Source organism: Anoplopoma fimbria, chromosome 3 (genome assembly GCF_027596085.1).
Source record: "Anoplopoma fimbria isolate UVic2021 breed Golden Eagle Sablefish chromosome 3, Afim_UVic_2022, whole genome shotgun sequence".
Taxonomy (NCBI): domain Eukaryota; kingdom Metazoa; phylum Chordata; class Actinopteri; order Perciformes; family Anoplopomatidae; genus Anoplopoma; species Anoplopoma fimbria.
In genome coordinates, this window is record NC_072451.1 from 7,925,592 (window position 1) to 7,950,999 (window position 25,408).

A 25,408-nucleotide genomic window follows, 5' to 3' on the forward strand; every position below is an offset into this window, starting at 1 on the left:
AACCTCCCTAAGAACACCAGGCCTCCAGGAAGCGCACTGGGCTTTCAATCTAACTTTACATAGTACCCAAACAGTGGAATTACATTTTCAGGGTCTGTCACATGAAGTCATTGTGTTTTTTATTTATTCGAAAAATGACCATTCATTTGAAAATTCACATAGTGATTACACAAAAAATAATAACCCAATATTAATAATCAATATATCCCACCTGCATCATTATGATTTCACTTTGGAATCTTTTCTATGAAAAAATATTTGGGAAATTGTTATTTTCGCAGGGTAGAAAAACTGACTGTCACAGTCAAGTGATGTTATTAACAGCCAGTCAAACATGGTTAGCATTTGACAATGTTTAGTCTTAATTAATGAGTATTTTCGACTCTGTGGTGGCATCAGCCATTTTTTATGGAGTGGTCTGCTGGAGCAGCAGCATCTCGACAGCCGACAAGAAGAGACTCAACAAACTTGTCAGGAAGGCCAACTGTGTCCTGGGATGTCCACTGGATACGGTGGAGGTGGTGGCTAAACTATCATCCCTGATGGACAACACCTCCCACCCCATGTAGGACACCCTGGCAGCTCTGTGCAGCTCCTTCAGCCACTTCAGCCATCAGTTATTGTGGATTCTTTACTGTTTTTATGTCTTATTTATAATACTTGTTTTTTATTTTATTTTATCTTGTTTTGTTTTTTTATCTTGTTTTTCTTTTACTATGTCTCTTGTTTGCACTATAACCTATGCTGCTGTAATCCTGTAAATTTCCCCGCTGCGGGACTAATAAAGAATTATCTTATCTTATCTTATCTTATCTTATCTTATCTTATCTTATCTTATCTTATTTTGAAAGGTGTTACCGGAACACCCTTTGCTGCTGGCGTTAGCTGGCGTTACGTTTTATCACAGTCAGCTTGACACCTCTCCAGGTCGCTGTCAGGTTAGTGCACCGTAAAGTAAGCTAACACGTCAAAGTTAAACTGTTCAACTTTCATTTTAGTCCGTGTTTACTCTAATAACAAATATATATCGTTACTTAAGCTATATATAATATATATATAATATAGCATAACGTTTTTTAATTCGCTGTTTTAGCTGAATAAATGATTAGGTGTGCAGTGACGTCATGCTCCCTTTGTCGCTTGTTACAGATGCAAAGCTTCCATATTGACATGCAGCTGACATGCAGTATGCTGTCCTTACGTTTCAGACGCGTGCGGGGGCTCATGTCATTTAAGGCTAACGTTTACACAATGTCTAACGTAACGTTGTATCTAGCTAGATATAAGCTGGAACTAGTGACTTCTAAGCTTCTCACAGTAAAGGTTGTTAGGCTTCTTAGCTCCAGCAATGTTCCACTTAAAGCTCTCGGAACAGGGGACACTTGAAAACCCCTGTGGCTGATGTATACCTGTACTTCTAAGGAGACTCTATTGAGATAAGGGTGTCCATTGTGATCCACCATGCAGCATTAGGGTTATATGTCAACCAAATGCCTCCTTCCATCCACCATTCTAAGTTTGTTTTCATGTGGCCTCAAAGTTTTTTGGGTCAGTTTAAAAAAAAAAAGAAAAAAGCATTCAGTTGAAAATGAGTCATTTTACAGGAAGCTGTTGCAGTAAAGGATGTGGCCATCAGTGACCTGATGTGTCATGGATGATCGAGAACATTGCCTGTAAAAGTTAAGATCACAAATAAGAGTTCATCTAGAGGTTGTGCTGTTTGGTAATTCACCATATATACAGAGCTCAGAGAATACTGCAATGTCTCGGAGGCTCCGTGCTCATACTGTATGTTTATCGGTGTTAACTGCATGTGTAACTACTCAGCTGTGTCTCTGAAGAATTTCCAAGGAAAAGGACTGCAGACAGATGTTTCTGGTATAAAGCAAAATGAAGAAATGTTCAAACTAATTCAGTTAAGACAGGCAAGTTGATCTATTCATCTGTCTAACTGCTATTTGTTGTGTCTTTATGCATTTAGTCATCAACATGAGCACCAGCTTTAGACAGTATTTTCTACAGAACTGATATCCAGTAAAGATCTAGTAAAGATCTCAGTATAGAAACCAGTTTCAACGAGTAAGAACACGTCCCAATAGAGGAGCCTTTCTCTGATCTCTCCCTATCAGTCCTTTTACCAGACAGACTGGTATCAGTCCTGCCTGCTACTGACTGAGAGTTGGTAGTTGGGAGATGTTTTATTGTTGAATAGTTTTATTAAAATTTCTTGTTGGAAATCAAAAGGATCTAGTCAAAACAAGGTATGTCCTCAAATGTTGAGTATCTGCAGAAACCAAGTCTTATATTAGTTCTTAATATACTTTTGTTTAAAATTCATAATGCCGCTGCACAACAAAGTTATTTATTTTTATACAGTAAAAATGTGCCAAAAGTTGGGTGACCATTCTTATGGAAGCTCAGTATTCATAATACTAACTTATACCTATATACCTAACTTATATTTATACCTAACTTATATTTAAAGTGCCTTAAACTCTCACTCAACAAAGAGCAGATATGCTACATCGTCTCACTTAGGCTAAACCAGCAAGGGGTTCTCAACCTTTTGTAACTTAATGCCCAATTCTGATTGTTAAAAAATTATCTCAACACCATCTTCCCAAATAAATAAAATTTAAAAAAAATATTAATAGAGGAGTAAAAAATGAATTTGGCTGTAAATATGTGTAATGTCGCTATCAGCTGTAAGACCAAGATAAATAATCACCTTACCCTCACACATCACTGCCTGCTGTTATGAATCCAAATCTTATGTGTTCAGGGTCATTTTTCTTCTCCACACGCTTTTATTGGTGCAGGGTTGTCTAACATCATTTTTAATAAAAAAATAAAAAAATCCAATTTGTGTCACTGCATCCGAGGGAACGTTAGCTGGCTTACAGTGGCAGAATATGTTTTTTGTTAATTCTAGATATAAAAATGACTACCAACCCCCAGTGGTTTAGAATAGCTGGGGTAATATACGGTGGATAGGCCCACTGATTTGATTTGCTACTTCACTTTAATTCCATTTCCTGCCAGATGCAGCAGCACCATGACTGAAAAATGTTGCTGTTAGAGATGTCAGGAAAATGTAGCAACCTCAGCATGGCCGGGGTGTACTTTATGTGTCTTTGCCACATTGTCTCATAACCTATCCGTGCTGCTACAAGCTGAGATCTTGTTATACGTTTGATTGTAAATCATCAAAATGGGCTAAAACATTTGGTGAAGTTGGAAACATTTAGGATGTTCATTGCCAATTTCACTGGTTATCGATAAAATGTTATATTTTTTAAAGAAAGTTGAGTCCTAGTGTGTGCAGTTATGACATGCATTAAAACATGCATTATTTGTATTATGTACATGTATTATTATTTTAAGCCAATTTAAGACTAATCTTTGGTAGAAATAGCTCACAAACCAGCAACAGTTCATGTTAATGAGTCATCAAAAGGTGTATAAATGGAGCATGGAGATGCAAATTGATTACTTTGGGGTCATTTTTTAATTTTTCTTAAAGGTGACCGAGATAACTGACCTGAAACTGAAATTTATCTCGTCCTAAGAAAAATGTTCTCCCCTCAGCTTTAAAGATGAGTTCCAGAGTGTCAGGTGATCTGGAGAAAGAGGAGGAGGCAGAGGAGGAAGAAGACGAAGAAGAAGAAGAAGAAGAAGAGAGCAGCAACCCGACGGAGGTGAAAATGTGCCAGATAGTGATGCCCTGTCACAGCAACCATCGACAGGAGCTGAGTGTGGGACAGCTGCTCAAATGGATGGACTCATCTGCCTGCCTCTCCGGTGCGGTGTGTGTGTGTGTGTGTGTGTGTGTGTGTGTGTGTGTGTGTGTGTGTGTGTGTGTGTGTGTGTGTGTGTGTGTGTGTGTGTGTGTGTGTGTGTGTGTGTGTGTGTGTGTGTGTGTGTGTGTGTGTGTGTGTGTTTGTGTGTGAGATTCAGTGAATATTAGTCATGTGGTGTCTTGAGATTATTTCATCTGTGAGTGTCACTATGTCGTAACCCCTGACTAGCCAGGCAAGACATGATGACATATGTCTGTTTCACATGGGCAGCTGAACGGCATGCTGGGTGTTCCTGCGTCACCGCCTCCATGGATGACATCCACTTTGAACATACCATCAGGTACCAGGAAGTGTGTTCAGAGACGTGGGTCCTTCTGCATTGATGGTGTGTGTGTGTGTATATAGAGTTAATACTCATTCTTCCTCTCTGTCTCTCTGTCAGCGTGGGCCAGGTGGTGAACATCAAGGCAAAGGTCAACAGAGCCTTTAACACCAGTATGGAGGTCAGATCAGTTTGCATTTTTTTTTGTGGGGGGCGATGTTTTTCTTTGTGCAATTGATTCGGCTACCTATATATTTATATATAAGCCTCGTCTAAATGACAACTGCTAGCTACAAGCTAACTGATGTTAGCCCCTGATGTATTCCATCCCAGGTGGGCATACAGGTGAGCTGTGAGGACCTGTTCTTGGATCGGCACTGGAAGGTTTGTCACGCCTACGCCACCTTTGTTACCCAGCGCTCAAACACAGGAAAAAAGGTGAGGCGTGTGCTGTGTGGAAATTATGTTTTAAAATACCCTTCTGGCTTTCAAGAAGGTTGGTGATAGGGTTGGGCGATGTTAAAATGTGTGTGTGTGTGTGTGTGTGTGCGTAGGTATTGTTAAAGGCTTTCTGACACTTAGCAGACATATTCACTGACATCTATCACAGGTGATCTTGAAGCCCATCGTACCTCACACTGAGAAAGAGCAGGTAGAACACAGCGTGGCAGCTGAGAGACGGAGGGTCAGGATGCTACACGATGACATCATCAAAGATCTGCTCTCCAGTGGGTCTAACCTGCAGGGTAGGTTTGATGCTAACTGCTGTAGCTGTTTCTCCTCTTAGAGCAGATACCGCAGTGAGTTTGGAGGTTTGTTGGATGGTTTCACCGGTTGCTTAATGCTACTGTGAACGTGCAGCGTTCTTGAGAAGCACTCACCACTCGTTGACTCCAGGGAAATGAAGAAGAGTTTGATTGCAATGGTAGTACATCCAGCAGCAAAAGTGAGGTGCAGTCAATGAGTCGCGGGGTAAAGCCTGCTGAGGTCCACTTTGGAAGAAATTATTTTTTATGCATGTTATTTACTCCTGAAAATAATCAAAATCGTTTTCACTTTATTTTTTGCGTCTTTGAGTACTCTGGAAAGCGCTCTATAACTAAAATGTATTATCTTACACACTGCACCCTTAAAGATGTATGTCTTCAGTAGTAACCAACACAGATGTGTGCCACAGACAGAATAGGGAAGTCAGAAAGTATTGAGAGAAACATGTTTGTTCAGATCTTTTTATGAAATTGTTAAAAATATCTAGAAAACACCAACCATTTCCTACTAAACCTTGCATTAACTTTGAAGTGTGTGTGTGTGTGTGTGTGTGTGTGTGTGTGTGTGTGTGTGTGTGTGTGTGTGTGTGTGTGTGTGTGTGTGTGTGTGTGTGTGTGTGTGTGTGTGTGTGTGTGTGTGTGTGTGTTTCAGCTGACAACTTGGCAGTAGGCAATGCGGTGGCAGCAGAGAAGACCAAGGTGGAGAGTGTCGAACTGGTTCTACCCCCACATGCTAACCACCAGGTTATTAATTTATGTATCGTTCTGTCTGCTTCTCTGTCTGTTTATATCTGGAAAATGAGGATCTGCAGTCAGTTCCACTAAACTTAGACTCTTTGTGTAATATTTGAATTTTTTTTTGTCTTGTAAACTTCAGTTAAATATTTTGGTATGGTGCCATTGTGCATCAAGTATAAAAATGAGGGATGCTACCATCTGACTTTTTAAGTTCTGACGACGATGTCGATACTTGAGTACCGATACTGAGTACTTATCCAAATCCAGTTTAATTAATAAGCCTTATGTCTCTCTGTGTCAGGCTTGACTAAAACATTGCTTTTACTAACTTTGTAAAACAAAATGTTACAAATAAATACATAGATATGAATTGTATCTGATACCAGATCAGCCTATTGACACCAATACCTGATTAGCTCATGATCTTTGTTTTATCAGTGTTGTGCTATTAAAGTCTTTAGGGGTAGGATGACTGTGTCATCATTCGCTTGTATCTGAACACCAGGTGAATACGTTTGGAGGACAGATCATGGCCTGGATGGTGAACGTAGCTACAATTGCTGCCAGGTACAATCACATACACATTTGACATGCTTCATTTGAATGCACCAAGGTTACAGAAGTAATGGTCCCTTTCATAGTTTTTCTTAGAGTATAATCTCTTTCTCTGTGCAGTCGTCTATGTCAGGCTCATCCGACTCTTCGGACCATCGACATGTTCACCTTCAGAGGACCTTCTCAGGTTGGAGACAGACTGCTGCTGAGGGCTATAGTCAACAACGCCTTCAAAAACAGGTATTGCTGTGTCCAGAACCACCCATAAAGATATGGAAGACAAGATCAGATAGGATACAACTTGACTGATTTATATGTAGAAAACAGGCCATTCTGACAGCTCAGTGTTAAACGGGAAATATAGGTACATAAGTAGGAATTTTTTGTGTGCTGCAGCATGGAGGTGGGGGTGCGAGCAGAAGCCGACCAGGACGAAGGGCCTAACCGACACATAAACTCTGCCTTCATGACCTTTGAGGTGCTCGACGACCACAGGAGGCCATGTACGTTACCACGGATACGACCCGAACCCTTGGTGAGTCAGCCAACCGCAAGAGCTGCTGGTGAAGAACACATTAAGATGTTCTTACTGAGAAAAGAACGTTACCCAGTTATTTTCCAAATCAGGACACCTCAGATTGGCCACTTATCAACAAGCAGCAATCTAACAGCACCATAAATTACATTTACGTAACCGCAATAACACAAAAACATATTTTTCCTATTTTTTTTTTAGGGGGATGACATCATAAAATATGACAAGACATTCTTAGCTTTCTATAAAAACAATTTTAAGCTTTGAATGTAAAAAAAGCTTTTTGAATATTGGCAAAGCAGTGCGACGGCAAAAGAGCTAACAGTGTTTACCTGATGGGACAACATCAACATCAAATTTACTTTTAAATTAACACATAAAAATCAAAAGTTTACAACATTATGGGTCCATACATTTGGTCAACACTAGGCTCTTACTCGTTTCCTCGATTTTGTTGTTGTCTGTTCTCTCACTCGTAGCTCTGCCGGGTGACTGGAAGTCCCTGTTGCACTGGAGAGCATTTATGCTTTTGTTCGTTTACAGTTTCTTTGTGAACTTCACAATAGTTGTGCAAAACAAAAAAAGCTGCTGATTTGTGTCCATTGCCCTCCTCAAAGACATAAACCATGACTTCATACGTCCGATCCGTAGTTCTTATAATGTCCCTTGATAGCTGCTTGCTTATCGCTCCAATAACAGCTGCTTCCTCCGCAGCTGTCGGCAGTAGGAGCATTATAGAATCAAATTTAACTGCACAAACAGCTGCTAGTATAGACAACAAGTCCAGCAACGCCTCTAATCTGTTTTCCATGTTGAAATAACCTGGTAGTCGATCGGTAATCAAGGCTGATGTTGTTTGTTTTTCTTTCGGTGGTGTGACGAATCAGTGAAGGACAGATTGTGACGGCTAAGACAGAATCAAGTAGCCAACGCGGGTGTCAACGTCATCGTTTTCAAATATCCCTGTTTCTGTCCGTCCACACTACAACGCAAAAGATATGATATGATTAAACGAAAACGTACTAGTGTGGATTTAGTCCTAAAAACAGTCCATTTAGGTGTTCACATCATAATAATCTGTTGCTATGGTTGTGGACTGATCAGCTGATACACAGGAATCCGTATTAAATTGAGACTGTTTCATTTCAAGTAGAGTTAAGTTTCTCACAATAACTTTAAGTTTACAAAGCCAAAGGCAATCAGAAATTTCATTTGTTTCTATGTTTCCATTGTTCAATGTCAATAAGTTGCTGTTCATCTTCTTAAAGTGTATGTGAATGAACTATTATTAGTCTTATACTATAATCTATATTCTAATTATGTACCATGGTCCTTTCCTGTTTTCATTTTTCATTCATCTGTTTGTCTCACTCTTGTCTGCTACCAGAATATATTTCATAATAAATAACTCAATATTATATTGTACTTATATTAAATTTCCTCATTACATCACCTGCAGCTGTTTCCGCTAAAACCTATTTGTAAGCCTAGTAAAATCTGCTGAATTACTTTACAGTAAGAAACATATACAGATACAACTTTTAGAGTGAGAAAATATGTTCCTCCTCTATAGTTAAACCTAGGAGAACGTCTTTCCCTGAGGAGAACCACCCACTGTGATAGGAAGAAATAAAGATAATTGAAAACGGACCCTTTTTGCTGCCTGGAGGAGGGTGCAGAAGGTGGATAGCTGAATTGAACCGGAATCTTTCTCTGTCTTTCATTGACAGGAAGGGGGGAGGAGGTTTCAAGAGGCCATAGCCAGGAAAAAGATCAGACTGGACAGGTAACCTATCTGTCTATTCCTGTGAAGAGCCCTACTTTCTTGGCTATTAATTCCACTTCTGTGTGTCAGAAGTGATACAGTTTGTGTTATATTTTCACTTCACTTACTACAAATAAGAAGGATTGAACGTTTCAGAGCACAATCTACAAAAATGGGCATGCATTAAAACGTGTGCCATTCCACTAGTGGTCAGAAACAACAGAGGATACCTCAGTATGAAATTCTGATCCCATGGTAGCAATGTCTCAGTAGCTCTAGATAAAAAGAGACTTCACCTAGTTCATTGTCAAAAATTCTTCTAATTGCTCTCCCTCTGTCCTTTCAGAAAGTACATCATTTCCCACAAGCAGGGCGAGGTCCCATTGTCTGTGCCCTGGGACCCCAGAAACCAGGTGACAAAACTACTTGGGTTAGGTTTAGGAAAGATCAATAAATACTTAGTTAGGTGTAGGAAACAAAACCACTTAGTTAAGTTTAGGAAAAGATCGTTGTCTGGATTAAAATAACCACAGAGTGCTGTTACGGAAGTACGTAAGTTATGTGACAAAAACATCAACATTCACTTCTTGTTTCACACTGGGAACGAACAGCAGTCTCCTGGCTCAAAGTCCGCTGTTTGTTGGACCCATCCACCACGACTTATGCCCGCCCGGTGTGTGTGGTAGCGGTCTTCATAATTCCTCATTCATGACTTTGTGGATAACATACAGAAAAACTTTGTGGGATGTCTACGAATTCAGCGCTTTATTTTTCGTAGGTATTACTACGAATGCTGGATGAGACCAGTGTTAATACTTTACATGCGCTGTGATCATTAACATTTTCATGACAGCTCATTTCAAATGAGCCTGCATCCTTGTAGCTGTAAGGAAAAATAAAAACGCCTTAAGAGGTGAATCTCACTCAGTTGTCCATTACGCGCTTTAACAGTCAAGATGGCAGCGAAGATAACAAAAACAGGGATTTATTCATCTGGTATTGTGCCTTTTTAGGTATAGAATTAATCTGCAGGTTCTCCGATTCCAAATGAGACCAAATTTCTTCCGTTTTTGAGCCACGACAAAGGTCAAAGGTCGCCTACAACAGACCATGTAAGGCTTGTTTTCAGCCTAATTGGCAAATACTACAGCTAGAGCTGATGACAGCTAGCTGCAGCAGCTTGGAAAATAGTGATATCGTATGGGGCACTGAATTTAATGGATTTACTGTTTATCAGACAACAAATAACACAATAATTACACCACCTAGTCCATGTGCCCCCTAACTGGGCTCGGAGGAGAGCGGCACCAGCTTTGGAGACGGACCGTTGTGGTGGTAGGAACTTAAATTCAGCCAGTGAACCCCAGTGTCCAGTGTCCAGCTCCTAGTGGAGTGTCTGTCTGCTCTCCTCCCAGCTGTAGCCTCCTAGCTGCAGGGAGCCAGCCGGCCAAATGACCTATGTGAAGTTCCTGGGGCAGAGGACGTTGTATGTTTTAGATTGTACAGCCCTCTGAGGCAAATCTGTGATTTGGGATTTTGGGATGCTATACACATACTGAAAAAGTAGGACCAATAGACCCTTTTGGTGGAGACGAGGAGTAGGGGTCTGATGAGAGGGGGTTAACGTTCTGTTATTTCATGAAGTACATCAGTCCCAAACGGTCCACTCTGTCTCAGAATTAGCCTTAGGCCTGATTACAAACAGTAGAAGGTGTTTCGAGCCATTTTCAACCAAGAAATTATCTTTTTTTAAAATTTGGAAAGAAATGTCAATATTAACACCAGCATTGATGTGTGTCCTCACAGTACAGACGTATCATTTACAGCTTAAGAAACATAATCAAGAGTGCAGTTACTGTTACAAGTGTATTGGGAAATGTGTATCATAATGAAAAAACGAAAAAAAAAAAGATTTTCTTAGACAATTGAAATCTTCCATATAGCTGCAGCGTCCTTACACAGTCGATAGAGATCGATAAAGACACACACGCTTACTCATAACAAGCTTTTTTATTAGCTTCACCCTGTAAAACGAAATGACTTGCATTATCACTGTGATTTTCATAAGCCAAACTTTCTAACATATAATTCACTACCTGAGATCAAACAGTAAGAATCTGTTTCAACAACTGCTTTATCAACGCTTTGATTAGACATAGTTGATAACAAGGTCGAATAGAGCTGTAGTAAACATCCCACTGAGTTAACAATGGCACCATGGTCAAAAGTCATTGCAATATTGGATAGAGCGGGATTAATGATTTATGATTTAAGGACCATATTATTTTTTCAATTTCTAAAGCATGTGATAGTGTTTTTAGTTTATTTTTGATTTGATTGATTTCAGTTCATTTAAGTGCAGTCTAGAAAAATCAGCTTGAATGCACATCTATGGAGATCATTATCTAAAATGAGGAACATCATTAAAAAAATATGTCATTGTTGGAAAATGAATTGCAGTAAATAAAGGTAAATTAGATATGATTTCTAAATCTAATATAAACTGCTGTGGCAGAATTGTCATAAAACAAAGAAATATATGAATTCTCTACTACCGGTAAGTGGGGCTGTACCGAGTCATTGCTTTACATTAAAGGTTCTATTGAAGTTTTCGAAAACCAAGACCCCCAAAAACAAATCATCGCAACAAAATCCTTCATTTCAATAAAGTGATATATCTGTTTTAAGTTAGTCTTTTTAATGAAATCAATTTTCTCAGGAATATAACACGTCAGTCAATATATCGTTAGATATAAACATGCTGTGAATTTTGTAAATGATAACATCTATCTGTTTCTTTACATGTTAACTGGAAATGGAAATGGATCAAGTCTACACAGCCACCACTGGAAACCTATTCTGCAAATAGTATAATAATAATAATAATAATAATATCAGTGTGAGCTGATCTTTATCTGCCACGCTGCAGAAATACCGACTTTAAACACAATGAACAGACATGCAACAAAAAAAAGACGATCCACGGCATTCAAATGTTGATTTAGTATTTCAATGTTAACGTTAACTATTTAGTTCAGCCCAACTACCAAACTAAAATGTAAAATTTGGCTGTGGCTTTTTGTTTGATGTAAAAGAGAATTTTGTGATTTTCTTTTCATAGCCACTGTGTGTGTGTGTGCTCAACGATGCCATCAAAGGAGTAGCATAAGGCCAGTATTGAAAAGGTGTCTAAATGCATGCTTATGTTTTGCTAATGCAATGTTGTGTGTGTTTCCAGGTGTATCTGAGCTATAACAATGTTTCAGCTCTGAAGATGTTGGCTGCTAGAAACAACTGGAGACTGAGCTCTGAGAAAGACAAGGTGAGCTTTTGTGTTTTCACGTATGAGATGGTTTTCTTCCCTCTTCCCCATGAGGAGTTGGATGTTTATTGTGATTATTTGTTCCCAGGTTCGTCTATACACCCTGGAGCAGAAGTCCACGTTGAGTTTCAGGGTGGAGGCAAAGGTGGATGTTCCTGCCCACAGAGCTTTCTGTCTGCTGGCTGAGCTGAGCAACAGGACGAGCTGGGACACACATTATCAGTAATACTTTCACACACACACACACACACACACACACACACACACACACACACACACACACACACACACACACACACACACACACACACACACACACACATACACACACACAGACAGGCACTCACTTTGAAATAAATCAATTGAAGCTTGACACTGCCTGTATATGGTTGCAATTTCTTTCTTCAAATCCATAGCAAAATCCCATTTACATTTGCCATAACATAATGTTATATGAAGTGATGATGTCACCAATAAGGACCTGGTCATTAGGCTCCTTAATTATAGTCTCTTTATCTTGTAAATCTGACTTCCAGCTAAATGCCCAAAAAGTAAATGTATGGCACCTATTTCACCACTAGTTTGTTGAGTTAGGAAGTCACGAGACAGTAAAAGGTGTCTGTTGTTACTTTTGATTAAAAAGTAATGAAGGCAGAACTGGGCAGTAGTGCTACATGTACTTAAACTTATTTGGAAGCCATGTAGGCACCCTTTTATTATTATCATCTTCTTACTCTGTTTTCAACAGTGAATTTGTGGCAGGCCACTATACTGATAACTATTATTAGGATTGTTTTTTTTTTTATTTTTTAAACAACCACATTAAAGGGTCAGTTCACCCCAAACCTGTAGTGCTTTTAAAGGTTTCTCAATGCAAAATTCAGAGCAGCGGGATTGACTCTATAACACTGCGACCTAAAATGTTGTGTTAAATCAATAAGTTACCACGTCACACCTCACAAAGACACATTTTTGCAGAAGAAGATCCTGAAGATTTAAGATAGTGTATTTTTGGATTTAGTTCATAATCAGTGCAGAAGGGATGAACGTTGAACCCCAGAGTAGCCGTATTTGTTTAATTTAGACTGGACTGTTTTCTGGCAGACAGTTATGAGAGTGTGGCCAAATAAGATACAGGTCACACTTTGATCATAGTCCATTAACATTTGTCAATAGAAATTCTTTACAGTTTCAGATAACAAAGTACAGTGAAAAGTATTGTATACATATTCAGGACCTGGGTTGAGGTATGTTCTCCTATTACAATGTTAACTTTAAATTGTTACCATTATTAATGAGCTTTAGAGGTGCTGGTAGGTGGATTTTGTTACCTTTGGATACAGCCAGGCTAGAGGTTTCCCCTATTTCCAGTCTTTATGCTAAGCTAAGCTAACAGGCCTCTGGCTGTAGCCTCCTGTTTATCGTATGGACACGAGAGTGGTATCAGTCTTCTCATCTAACTCTTAGCAATAATATGAATTTCCCAAAATGTGCATTAATATTTTAACAATCTAGCCGAAATAATTTCACTTTTTCAAATAAACTTAATTTCTACCAAACATCCTCATCAACGTTATCTCTCTGTGTCTTTTCCAAAATCAGGAAATGTGAGCTGATTCACCGTGTGGACGATGACGACTTCCTGTATCGAGTGGTGACGCCATCAGTGAGTCACAGTGCAGTAGGTTCACCGACTTCAGCCCATCAGGGAGAAGGGATGCTCCAGGACTTCATCTTGTTGGCTTCCAAGAGGAAGCCGTGTGGCAGTGGGTCAGTAGAACGACAGGTCAAAGGTCACACACCTCTACCCCTTCAGGATGAACTAACGGCTTTTATTTTTCTGCTCCTCAGAGATCCATACGTCATCGCACTGCGCTCAGTGTCCCTGCCCACTCACCCTCCCACTGAAGGGTACAACAGAGGAGAGGTTCTGTGTGCTGGATTTACCATTCTGGAGACCAAAAACAACATGTCACTGGTGAGACCAATAGTGCATAAACAGCTGTATATTTAATTTAATGTATAATCTTTACAAACTTCACCATTATTATTTTGATCTTTGTTCCAGATCAGTTACTATAACCAGGCGTCTCCAGAGGTTCTTCCTTACATCTCCACAGACATCGCCGGCCTCTCCTCCTCTTTCTACCACACCTTCTGCTCCTGCAGCCAATACCTGACCAGGAACAGACTGGAGCCCGCCTCTGAGCTGCAGACGGGCCATTACCAGGCTACGAATGCAGACAGTCCCACCAGTGATATTGAAGCTGACAGTCTGTCAGTGGCCCTCCACAGCACCTCGCTGTAGTCAGTCAGTGAGACTCCCCAGGCCAGTTTACTTCCACAGCGTAGTGAGGTCAAGCTGCTGTTCATACAACATGGTACTATTAACACTGTCACAAGTGCCCTCAGTGAACTAAAGGTGATATTTACATTCAACAAAAGTTCACTGTTACGTTGATTTGTTATACAAAGATATAATAATATACAAATTAAAGATCACAATAATGTGAGTAAAGAAATAACGATGTCTTAGAAACTTGAATGTTAACTCTCATATTCAATATTAATTATTGTGATGAAAATGAAACATTGTCACAAATGGCCAGATCATATTTTTTGAGTTTGCAGATTTAAGTGACGAGAGAGCACAAAAAAAAAAAAAAAAAAAGATGTCTCATGAATATACACAAATTAATGCTTTTCTAGGACTTTCAATAAAATATTGTTTATTTTAACAGAATGTGTTTTCTTTGCGTCCTTCCATTCAGAATTCAACTGCAAACTACAGAACAACATAATAATATATTTACATGACTGGTTATATGGTAACACATGACCTAGTCTGCAGCTCTGTGAGGCAGTACTGAAGCGCAGAAGTGCTTCAAGATAAAGGCTAACGTTAGCATGCTGAGTTAAGGAAAAATGGCTGCAAACTCGAGCCACGATGCAAAAGGTATTTAATAATTTACCAACGTATCGACATGCCAGTCTTCTTCAGCGTAAAGAGGGACAGAAAGACTTCCATGACAAAATGTTGGTAATTTATTATATTATATTATTTATTTTGCATTCTGGCTATGTGTGTGCTGCTATTTGTCCTTTTCACTTGTGTGTTCACCCTGGTCAGCACCTCTCCACCCCTCTCCCCTTCTCTCTCATCCTGAAAACATTAGCACACTGACATGCTGATTTGTGGCAGGTATGTCGTCCATCTTAGTTTAGCGTGTTTGCATGTGTTGGCATGTAAATTAGCAATAGACTGTATAAAAAGTACAGATAAGAAGCTAGGAATGTCACTAGTTTTTCAGGTATTATCAGTATCATAAATCATTGTATTTTTGACCTGATGATGGAGCTAGAAGAAAAGTCAAGAGATCACCAAATTTGTCAGAATTCGTCCTGTGGGGAACATACATGTCAAGACAATTCCCTAATAGCTCAAATGATTTGGTGGTGCTAGAGGGAGTCAGGAGATCATCAGTCAGTAGTAGTGGGTCTCTTGGTGACCACAAAACGCCATCCATTGACCCACAACATCAATGTTTTTAAAAGTTATAGAGGGATTTTCATGGAATTGTTGAGAAAAACAGTATTCCTCAAAGAAGGAAGCCTTCTGGTAGTTTGGTCAGTACATCACTGTTTTACTCCCAGCACTACCTTCTGGACAAATAATGGCCGCCATACAGTGAACTTGAAAACTTGGCTTAAAATCTCAAGTATTTCTTTTCAAAGTCAGTAAGACACATCATCTGGGCCCTGTGGTTATCTGTACAATCTGCCAACTCGGACCAAAGTGATGCACTGATCTGCCCACATTGTAACATCCAGATTTGATATGATTGGTCTACAGCCATGCTAGCAGCTCTGTGAGTGTGTAATGCTCAATGTAAAGAAAGACCAAATAATAAGACGGATAAAAGTTGAGGTCCAAAGAGTGATTTATTCTCTTATGAGCAAGACAGAGTTAAGGATCCGGTGTGTAGAGGTTTAGGGGATCTAGTTGCATCATCTTTAACTTGAGCCGATCTGTTTGTGTTTGTGTCGAATCAATTCTCACTCAGAGAATTGTTGAAATCATCTTAATATTGAGCCATGACATTGAAAATCTTAAGGATATTACTTTGCTACGCTCTCTGTTCTCCAAAACAACAAACTCTGTCAACAAAGGCACTCCTCTAATGTGGTCAGACACTTCTCGTAACAATCTGAACCTGTCAGTGGCAACAACAAGCACTTTTAGTGGACGTACGTTCATACTGGTCCAGTTTCAAAGACTGCCTCATTAGTAAATTAGACACAAAAACATGGGGGATAATTTTTTTATTTATTTGAAGTGCTGTAATTGTGGGTTGGTCATGTCCCTCCTCAGTTAGGATTGATCAGATATCACATACAGCTTTGTGTTTGCTCTCCCTGCCCGCTGGCTCAGAAGTCCTTTGAAGGCAGAGAAAGCTCCAGCGCTGCTTATTGTGTCCTCCTCCACTATGAGGTCATATCTCTCCATCATTCCCATTAGAGAGTGGAGCGCCTCCTGTCCGTTTGGCAGTGATGCAGTGCCCACATGTAGAGCTACCCTCTGAGACAGTCCGGTCACTGGGATCAGAGGCTCAGTCAGGACGAGGGTGACGTAAGGAAACAGCCTCTCCACTGTGGAAACAAACTCCTGAAGGAGAGAGGAGGAAACAACGGAGGATCAACACTACTGCACTGCATGTAGTGGAACAGAGGCACTTTAAAAAAACACCTAACTATCATATCTGGATGAATAATAAAGTGCAAACCATGTATTTATATAATTTTCCTGCTCTGCAGTTAAATAGATTGAATGTGTTTTTTCCTTTGGTTTCCATTTCACTAGATTACAGAAATCCTCATTAGGATCATTAGCAGACTTTTGAAACCTGCCCGGGTTGTGTAATCCATTTATGTCATCAGACTAAAATCATCATTTTAATAATTGCAATTCTTCTTCTTACAGGAATAAAATACTGGTATAAAATAAATTGAAATCAGAAATGTTGGTTCAGACAGGAAGCTCCATACAAACATACCTTGGTGTCATCAGCGCTCTGTAAACCCTCCATGTGGATCCAGACAGGCCTGTAGAGCTTCTCTTGGATGTAGGCCGAGTGCAGCAGTTTGAGAGAAGCTTCTAGAAGCTGCTGAGTGTGGATCCGCAGGAGAACACCAAACGGAACATCAGCTCTCTGCCCAAGCAGCTGCAGGATGTCCTGCAAACACATACACATATAAGGCCTAATTTATGCACATGCACATTTATGAACTGTGGCTCAGTGGAGAGCAGGGTCGTCCTCCAATCAGAGGATCGGTGGTTCGATCCCTGGCTCCGGCAGTCCATGTCGATGTGTCCTTGGGCAAGACACTTAACCCTGAGTTGCTCCCGAAGGCTGTGCCATCGGTGTGTGAATGGGTGTGAATGATTAGATAGATCCTGATGGACAGGTGGCACCTTGCATGGTAGCCCCTGTCATCAGTGTATGAATGGGTGAATGATTAGTAATGTCAAAGCGCTTTGAGTGGTCGGAAGACTAGAAAAGCGCTATACAAGTACAGACCATTACCATTTACCATACAGATTATAAATCTCCTGAAGACATATTTAAACTAGAAGCTGTAGATATAAAACAAATCATTATTTTTTACCAGCTTCTTGGTCTTTCCTCAGATAGATTCAGAGACTGATTTAGGGGGATGTTCTATATTTGTAAACTAAGGCAAAAGCTACTGAAAACCTAGAGTCAATGTGCATTTACACTCAGCTGTAAAAAGAGTTCATGCTGTTGTCTCAGTGAAGGAGGACTGTTATGGCTGTTAGGACCCTCTGTTATTATGGCCCAACTGAAATGTCTCAATCTCATTTTCTTTAAAAAATAGAGAGAAAAGGCTGAATTTCATTATTGTACCTGCAGTGTGAAGGCCTCTGAGCTTTTTCCAGAACCCTCCACCAGAGGGACTCCAGGTCCGTTACTGTCAGAGGCCACGTGAACCACCAGCATACCACCATCACCATCTGGACACACAGATTTTATAAAGGGACAATAAAGGTGAACAGGATGAAGGCTTTATTACTGTCACAGTGACTTTATGAATCAAAAGACTAACAGGTTTACATTGACATTATCAAGATGTCCTGAATGAATACACTGAGAAAGTACAAAAACAATCCGGTTGAAAGGTCGGACAAATCGAGCAATGAAGCAACTTACAAAGCCAATCCATTCAAAAGTAAATCCATTCATTTTTGTTTTTACTTTGTTTAGTTCATTCAGTGAGGCCTACTGCTAAATTACCACATATCATTGTCATCGCAGCGCATCGGCTTTGGTTGCCTAATAACTCAAGTATGTCCATGTGGTTGACGTCAGTCATACCTGTACATAGTCGGAGCAGGTTCAGGTCCTCACCTGGTTCTTGGCTTCATTCATTTTTTAATGTATTTTAAGGTTACTAAGCAACATGAAACAACATGTGAATGGCCCCAAAGTATGTTTGTCATTTTACGTATGGTACGTTATGTTGCAAGTTAACTTTCAGAGGTTTTTGTTTTGCCGTGCTTGATTGTACCACTACCTGGCACCAAACTAATGGATTTTTACAAATTCTACACATCAAACCCTTTGAAGCGTAGAGTTCATTTAAATTTATTTGTATAGCCCAAAATCTCAAATTTGCCTCAGAGGTCTTAACAACCTGTAGAGCATACAATATCATCTGTCTGCAGTCAGGGAGAGAAACAGTTACTGATGATGGAGAAAATACTTTGGCAGACAGCCATCTATCGGTGCATCATTTATTCATTTATCATTTATTCATCATTTAGACAATGAAGAAAGTGAATGTCAGCATGTCTACAGAAAGTGTGTGTTTGTATCCACCTGAAAGCTGAGCCAACAGGGAGGTCCGATCAGTGACTCTGAACCAGCGGACTGCCAGGCTGTTCTGTTGGGTGACCCTGAACAGGAAGTCGTCGTCTGAGTTGTGAGTTGGATGGAGGAAGTCCATCAGGTCTCCTCCAGGATAGAATCTCCTCAGAAGGCCCTGCTGCCCTGGAAACAGAAAGAATACACGCATAAGTAAATAGCAAGTCATTTCTAACATTGCAGTAAAAAGTCAAGTCAAAAAGTGAATTTGCTCAAATTGATGAAAGATGAAAAATCTGAACATGAACATCATTAATCATGCCTGAATTAAATTTATCAGACAACTGTCCTATCATCTTGAGTGCCATAAAAGGCACCACCAAATAAAATGTATTATTATTATAATACAGTGGGTACGGAAAGTATTCAGACCCCTTTAAATTTTTCACCCTTTGTTTCATTGCAGCCATTTGCTAAAATCGAAAAAGTTCATTTTTTTTCGCATTAATGTACACTCAGCAACCCATCTTGACAGAAAAAAACAGAAATGTAGAAATTTTTGCAAATTTATTAAAAAAGAAAAACTGAAATATCACATGGTCATAAGTATTCATAACTTGTTCCGAAGCCACTCCTTTGTTATTTTAGCTGTGTGCTTCGGGTCATTGTCTTGTTGGAAGGTGAACCTTCAGCCCAGTCTGAGGTCCTGAGCACTCTGGAGGAGGTTTTCTTCCAGGATATCTCTGTACTTGGCCGCATTCATCTTTCCTTCAATTGCAACCAGTCGTCCTGTCCCTGCAGCTGAAAAACACCCCCATAGCATGATGCTGACACCACCACCATGTTTCACTGTTGGGATTGTATTGGGCAGGTGATGAGCAGTGCCTGGTTGTTCTCCACACATACCGCTTAGAATTAACGCCAAAAAGTTCAATCTTGGTCTCATCAGACCAGAGAATCTTATTTCTCATAGTTTGGGAGTCCTCCATGTGTTTTTTGGCAAACTCTATGCAGGCTTTCATATGTCTTGCACTGAGGAGAGGCTTCCGTCGGGCCACTCTGCCATAAAGCCCCGACTGGTGGAGGGCTGCAGTGATAGTTGACTTTGTGGAACTTTCTCCCATCTCCCTACTGCATCTCTGGAGCTCAGCCACAGTGATCTTTGGGTTCTTCTTTACCTCTCTCACCAAGGCTCTTCTCCCACGATTGCTCAGTTTGGCTGGACGGCCAGGTCTAGGAAGAGTTCTGGTCATCCCATACTTCTTCCATTTAAGGATTATGGAGGCCACTGTGCTCTTAGGAACCTTGAGTGCTGCAGAAATTCTTTTGTAACCTTGGCCAGATCTGTGCCTTGCCACAATTCTGTCTCTGAGCTCCTTGGGCAGTTCCTTCGACCTCATGATTCTCATTTGTTCTGACATACACTGTGAGCTGTAAGGTCTTATATAGACAGGTGTGTGCCTTTCCTAATCAAGTCCAATCAGTTTAATTAAACACAGCTGGACTCCAATGAAGGAGTAGAACCATCTCAAGGAGGATCAGAAGAAATGGACAGCATGTGAGTTAAATATGAGTGTCACAGCAAAGGGTCTGAATACTTATGACCATGTGATATTTCAGTTTTTCTTTTTTAATAAATTTGCAAATATTTCTACATTTCTGTTTTTTTCTGTCAAGATGGGTTGCTGAGTGTACATTAATGCGGAAAAAAATGAACTTTTTCGATTTTAGCAAATGGCTGCAATGAAACAAAGAGTGAAAAATTTAAAGGGGTCTGAATACTTTCCGTACCCACTGTATATCCATAGAGAAAGTTCAGATGAGCTAAATTTGGTAACCGCCCCCATTTTTTTTTTGCAAATCTTAAAATGACATTGTGAACATTCCAAAGGTTAATTCATGCCGCATAATTTCAAAAGGATGGATTGGAAAATTTTAATTCACAATTAATTGTTTACAATTTTAGTTTCCGTACTGGCTTTTTGTTTACAAGATTGCCTGATGTCAGCTATGTCTTCTATTTTTTGATTTGCACACAAAATGTGTCGAGGGTTGTGGATTACAATTTGTTACAAACCACTGACTGACCTGGTCCCTGTTTCTTACTTGCAGCCTCTTTGAATGCGGACAGCGTTGGCTCATATATATCGTAGTAGACTCTGGCAGGGTGGCAGTTCTCACGAACAAACAGCAGGTCATTGATTGTTGGGTGATTTGAACCCTGCCACAATGTCAGACTGAACCTGGAAACCAAATCACAACACCAAAACAAAGTTTGTAACTGAACACAAAAAAAAGAACAAATTCACAGTCACATTATTAATATTTGGTGTATTATCCCTTCAATGCTTGTTATGACAGACAGAGAGATGGGTCATTCTTATTATCAAATGATTGAGTTTGCATCATTGTATAATACAGGTGGAGGTTGTCGGTGTTACCGTGGTGACTGGCTGAGGAGCCAGCTGATGTGCTGCCAGCCGCTGCGAACCAACATGGCATGAACTGGGAATGTCACCTAAAGACACAAACTATTCTTAATGTTTTATTTCAGATTATGAACCTTTGTCTGTTTTAAGCTAAAGGATCTGGTGAATCATGATTAAAATGCAGCATGGTAATTATGCCAATATATCAAACAACAGAGCCGCATTGATCACATTAAGGCCCGGTCACGCCAGCATTAAAAACAGTAAAATCTTGGCGCAAAATACATTTTCAGTCAATGGAATTCCAGCAATCAACGCATCTGCTCTTACAGGTTGAGAAAATTCATACCAAGTTTTCATGTAGAGGTCAACTTTGGAAAACTTTGACATGCCAATTTGTGACTGTGAACAAGCCCTTTTTGAAAGTACTGACCTCTGAGGCAAAAAGGAGCAAGCTATCATATTAGCTCCAGCTAATCTTACCCATCACCCTGCTCTATCCGACTATAAACTTCTCAACATCAGAGAGGGGGCAAGGATTACAGTCAGTAGTGAGAGAGGAATTGTTACAAAATGAATTAACTGTGGTAACAAGTGACTGAGCTAACTAGTTAGCAGCCATGTGGCTTAGACCCAGTCGTCATTGATTGGGTTAGGGCTCTTTCGTGTGTACATATGGATGAATCTTGCAGTGCGACTCATCTGATTCAGACTCATTTCCAATATTTCCTTTTTTTCCCACTGGTTATTTTTAGATTCTTGTAAATCTTTAAGCTTACCTTTTGGGAGATATTTTGGATCATATTGTACATATCTTCTACCATGGACCTGGTGTAGGTTGCTATAAGAATTGGTGGAGCATAGGCAACCTGTCAGAAAAAACGATATGTTAGCCATGAATCACTATCATCCTGCCAAAACTGGCCTAAAGGTCTACGGCTGAGCTAGCAGTACCATTGGACAGTACTAATCGTTGGAATCATCCCTGAAAACAGAGTGACAACCTTGTTTTCCTTAAAGAATGTAATGCTTGGGCCCCGGGGCATAAATATAGAGCCTACAACAGTATGATGGACAGAGATCAGGCCCTTTCAAGTGATTCAGATAGCCACCTCAGAAAATGGCTTGGCTTTAGCGTAGCTCAAATGGAAGGACCATATTGTTAACTACATCAAAAACCAGTTCATCCTCTAAAGAGCAATAAAACATACATTTTCTTTATTAGGTTCTTACTATGAGTAAAGGGATCCTACATGAATACACTACTTTCATACTAAATACATGAGACATTTGAGTTGAGAGTTGTTTTGTTACTCTCAATCAAATTTGATCAAACCACACCCTTGCCATTCTGATGAAGCTGGTTGAGAGCCTCAAAATCTTAATAAATAGAATCTGTAGATGTTCTTCTAATGTAGATTGTTGCTATACACAAATATTCAATATTGTAGGAAAAATAGAGCAGCCATTCTTTGACCAGAGAGTAGTGCTAAAAAAAACAGTAATGTACTGATATGTTTAGGTTTTAGTCAAACATCTCAACAACTATCAGAAGGATTTCCATGAAATATTCAGACATTCATGTTGCCCTCAGGATGAATTATAATTCATTTTGGTGTTCCTCTGACTTTACATCATCATCCGGTCAAAATTTCAATCCTTCCAATACCTGCACATCTAATGACCTTCCCATCAGCCTCAGCCGCACTTTGTGTTTAGTGCTTATTAGTAAATGTTAGCATGCTAACACGCTAAGCTAAAATGGTCAACATGGTAACCATTATACCTGCTAAACATCACAGTGTTAGTAATTCTAATGTTCACTCTTCTTGCAGAGTAGATGCATTAAGGATTCATGACCTCACTAATTCTAAAAAACTGCATACCTGCTATCTTTGACTTAGGCTCTGGACCAAAGACCTCCTGACTGATATAACCAGCTTGTCTAAAACCTATAGGGTAACATACAAGTACTACAATGTGATTCTTAATCAGTATGGGAATAGTATTACCATCCATCCCGGCGACACTGTCACATCTGGAAACTTCTCCTGAATAAGCTGCAGAAAGCTGGAAAGGAAGATTGAAAAGAGAGGAGAGAAAAGTACTATATGTTATGATGGGGCAGTGAGTAAATGGAAATGTGTATCTCAGTTTATGTGTTTTTTTTCTATTTCTATAAGATTAACTATTATTTTTCAGTTCTATTCTTCCTCTTTTTCGCATCCTATGCATCATGCTTTTATTTGCTGTGGTATTTTTTCACATCTGATTGTATCTTCTCAAATATAACGATCAATGTTGGGGGATGCCTCTATTTCACCATGTGGCAATACTGCATGTACATTACAAGCTAGTGAATAGCAAAGAACTGATGGACCAAACACCTAAAGATCAGGCCTTTTTTACCTGGTTCCATTGATTGGAGGCAGGAAGGTAGGTACGTTGGGACCTAGGAGGATGTCTGCATTGAGCCACACAGGCCTGTTTATTCCTCTGCTACGGTTCTTTTGAATCAGCAGGTCCAAGGACAAACCCACTGAGCTCAGAGCCTTAAAATCCAACTTAATGCCTGCAGGGAGACACAGAACATTAAAACCTGCTTTGCTTCTAAAGATCCTCGGATGGACACAGACATACAGATAAGGACACACCTGTCCTGCCTTTCCGTACCTTTTCTAGAGGCCAGCACAGCATCCAACCATTGGTCCAGAGTGTTGTCACTATAGACGTTAGGAGGGTGGGCCATGATGGGGATTGGCATCACATCAGGTGTTCCGTAACCCTGCAGAGTGATATCAGACTCCAGGATCATAGCATCACCTGAGGGGATGGGAGAAGGGGAAATAGTAATGTATTTATTGGAGCATACTGTTGCTATTGTACAGTACAGTATGTAAACCTCAGGGACAAACAACACCATCAAAATGATTGCAATTTGTGTGTGTAAGTGAGTTTACTTGTGAGAGCTTTGTTCATTTCCTCCTTGCTATTAGCTCTGTGAAACCAGGTAGCCAATAGACCATCAGGTTTGCTGATATCACCCGACTGAACCAGGAAGTCCAGCATGTCTCCACCAGAAGAAAACGAGGGAAGAGGAACTGATGAACCTGATTGGATAGCAAGACAAACACAGGCACATACGCAAGTGTAGGACTGTAAAGACCTGGGACTTTATATCATTCATAAAAAATGGAGAAGAGGTTGAATTATTTTTTCTTTTTCTCTGCTGGGAGTTGGGGTGGGTCTTTAGTAATTGAACTTTACGTCTTCAGAGAGCGTGTCTTTTGTTATTATCCTATAGCAGCTCTTACCTTCGCTTCATCTTAACAGAAAGCAGAAGCACAGTAAGGAAAAGTAAACGCGTAATGTAAATTTAAAGTGATATTTCCTGGTTCAAAAAGAAAGAATGGCTATAATACTAAACCGTGAACAGGATTCATCCTTTTGTTATTTTTGCCATAATTTTGACAATTTGGGATTCTATTGTGCAATTTGGTGGTTATGTTAAAATTATTACTCCATGTAACATTTTAGCTAGAGCCAATCCTTATCTATTAGTGATTTTTTGGTTATTAATGCAAAAATCAATAGTGCCAATTCAATAGTGTTGTATAACTTTGAGATGTTTTTGGGAGGGTGTTGCAGTTTATGTCAAGGGGAGCGTTCAAAGAAAATATGTAAGGTGGCAAATTGGAAATTTAGAGAGTATCTATTTCTGCTCTCAACATGGCGACGACTGAGCAAGCAGCTTAAGGTGCTAACGGTGCAAACAACAACAACAACAACAGTGCTGTCAGAGCTAACAGTGTTTACCTGGGGCAGGTTGGGTGCCACCAGGATTTAAATTGGGCTGGGGTTGTCCAAGGCTCTCAAATATGCTCTTCTATGTCGGCCCTGAATGTTTTCAGTATAGACCAGAAAATATTTTTTTCATTCTGTGAGGCTTGAAAACGTAATGTGTGTGAATGTGCATTAGTGTCTGTAACAGAACTGACTCCCAAAGGAAAATGGAGGTCTCTAAACCAACTGTGTGTATGTGTTGGTGCCGTTTTATTTTAGGAACCTCAGGTTGCATAACATTAGGCTACTTTATGTTGCAGCGTGTCTCCAGAACAAACTAAAACAGTAGACTACTAATTTTACTTTATGTGAAAACGAACACACTTTTGAGAGAGATAAATAGAAACACAGCAGAGATGTAAACAGATAGAGATGTTTCTGGAAATTTTGTGTGTGAAACAAAACTCTTTTAGTATTTCAATAATATTAATATACAGAGGTGGAAGAA

The 25,408-nt window shown here is 39.8% G+C and overlaps 2 protein-coding genes across 4 annotated transcripts; one reads left to right on the forward strand and one right to left on the reverse strand.

Annotated features, from left to right (window-relative positions):
* Positions 1-858: 858 nt before the first annotated feature.
* acot11a (acyl-CoA thioesterase 11a) lies at positions 859-14,508 on the forward strand. 3 transcript variants are annotated; one of them, XM_054625794.1, is made up of 17 exons: positions 859-938; positions 3,589-3,801; positions 4,071-4,140; positions 4,243-4,303; positions 4,456-4,560; positions 4,733-4,868; positions 5,542-5,633; positions 6,133-6,194; positions 6,303-6,422; positions 6,579-6,717; positions 8,448-8,503; positions 8,829-8,895; positions 11,721-11,804; positions 11,893-12,026; positions 13,407-13,574; positions 13,656-13,782; positions 13,873-14,508. In XM_054625794.1, exons 2-17 carry the CDS (start codon positions 3,597-3,599, stop codon positions 14,110-14,112), a joined length of 1,866 nt encoding a protein of 621 aa, XP_054481769.1. In that variant the 5' UTR covers positions 859-938; positions 3,589-3,596; the 3' UTR covers positions 14,113-14,508. The 3 variants fall into 3 exon arrangements, with proteins under 3 accessions (XP_054481769.1, XP_054481778.1, XP_054481787.1); XM_054625803.1 differs by having other exon boundaries at positions 896-954; XM_054625812.1 differs by lacking the exon at positions 859-938 and adding an exon at positions 1,843-1,925.
* Positions 14,509-16,128: 1,620 nt separating this feature from the next.
* Positions 16,129-24,189, reverse strand: fam151a (family with sequence similarity 151 member A). Its single transcript, XM_054596671.1, has 11 exons — positions 24,078-24,189; positions 23,791-23,940; positions 23,527-23,689; positions 23,130-23,187; positions 21,897-21,986; positions 21,130-21,206; positions 20,795-20,931; positions 18,704-18,874; positions 17,732-17,838; positions 16,859-17,038; positions 16,129-16,470 (listed from the first exon to the last, which is right to left on the reverse strand). The coding sequence occupies exons 1-11, from the start codon at positions 24,184-24,186 to the stop codon at positions 16,177-16,179; spliced, it is 1,536 nt and encodes a 511-aa protein (XP_054452646.1). The 5' UTR covers positions 24,187-24,189; the 3' UTR covers positions 16,129-16,176.
* Positions 24,190-25,408: the final 1,219 nt, after the last annotated feature.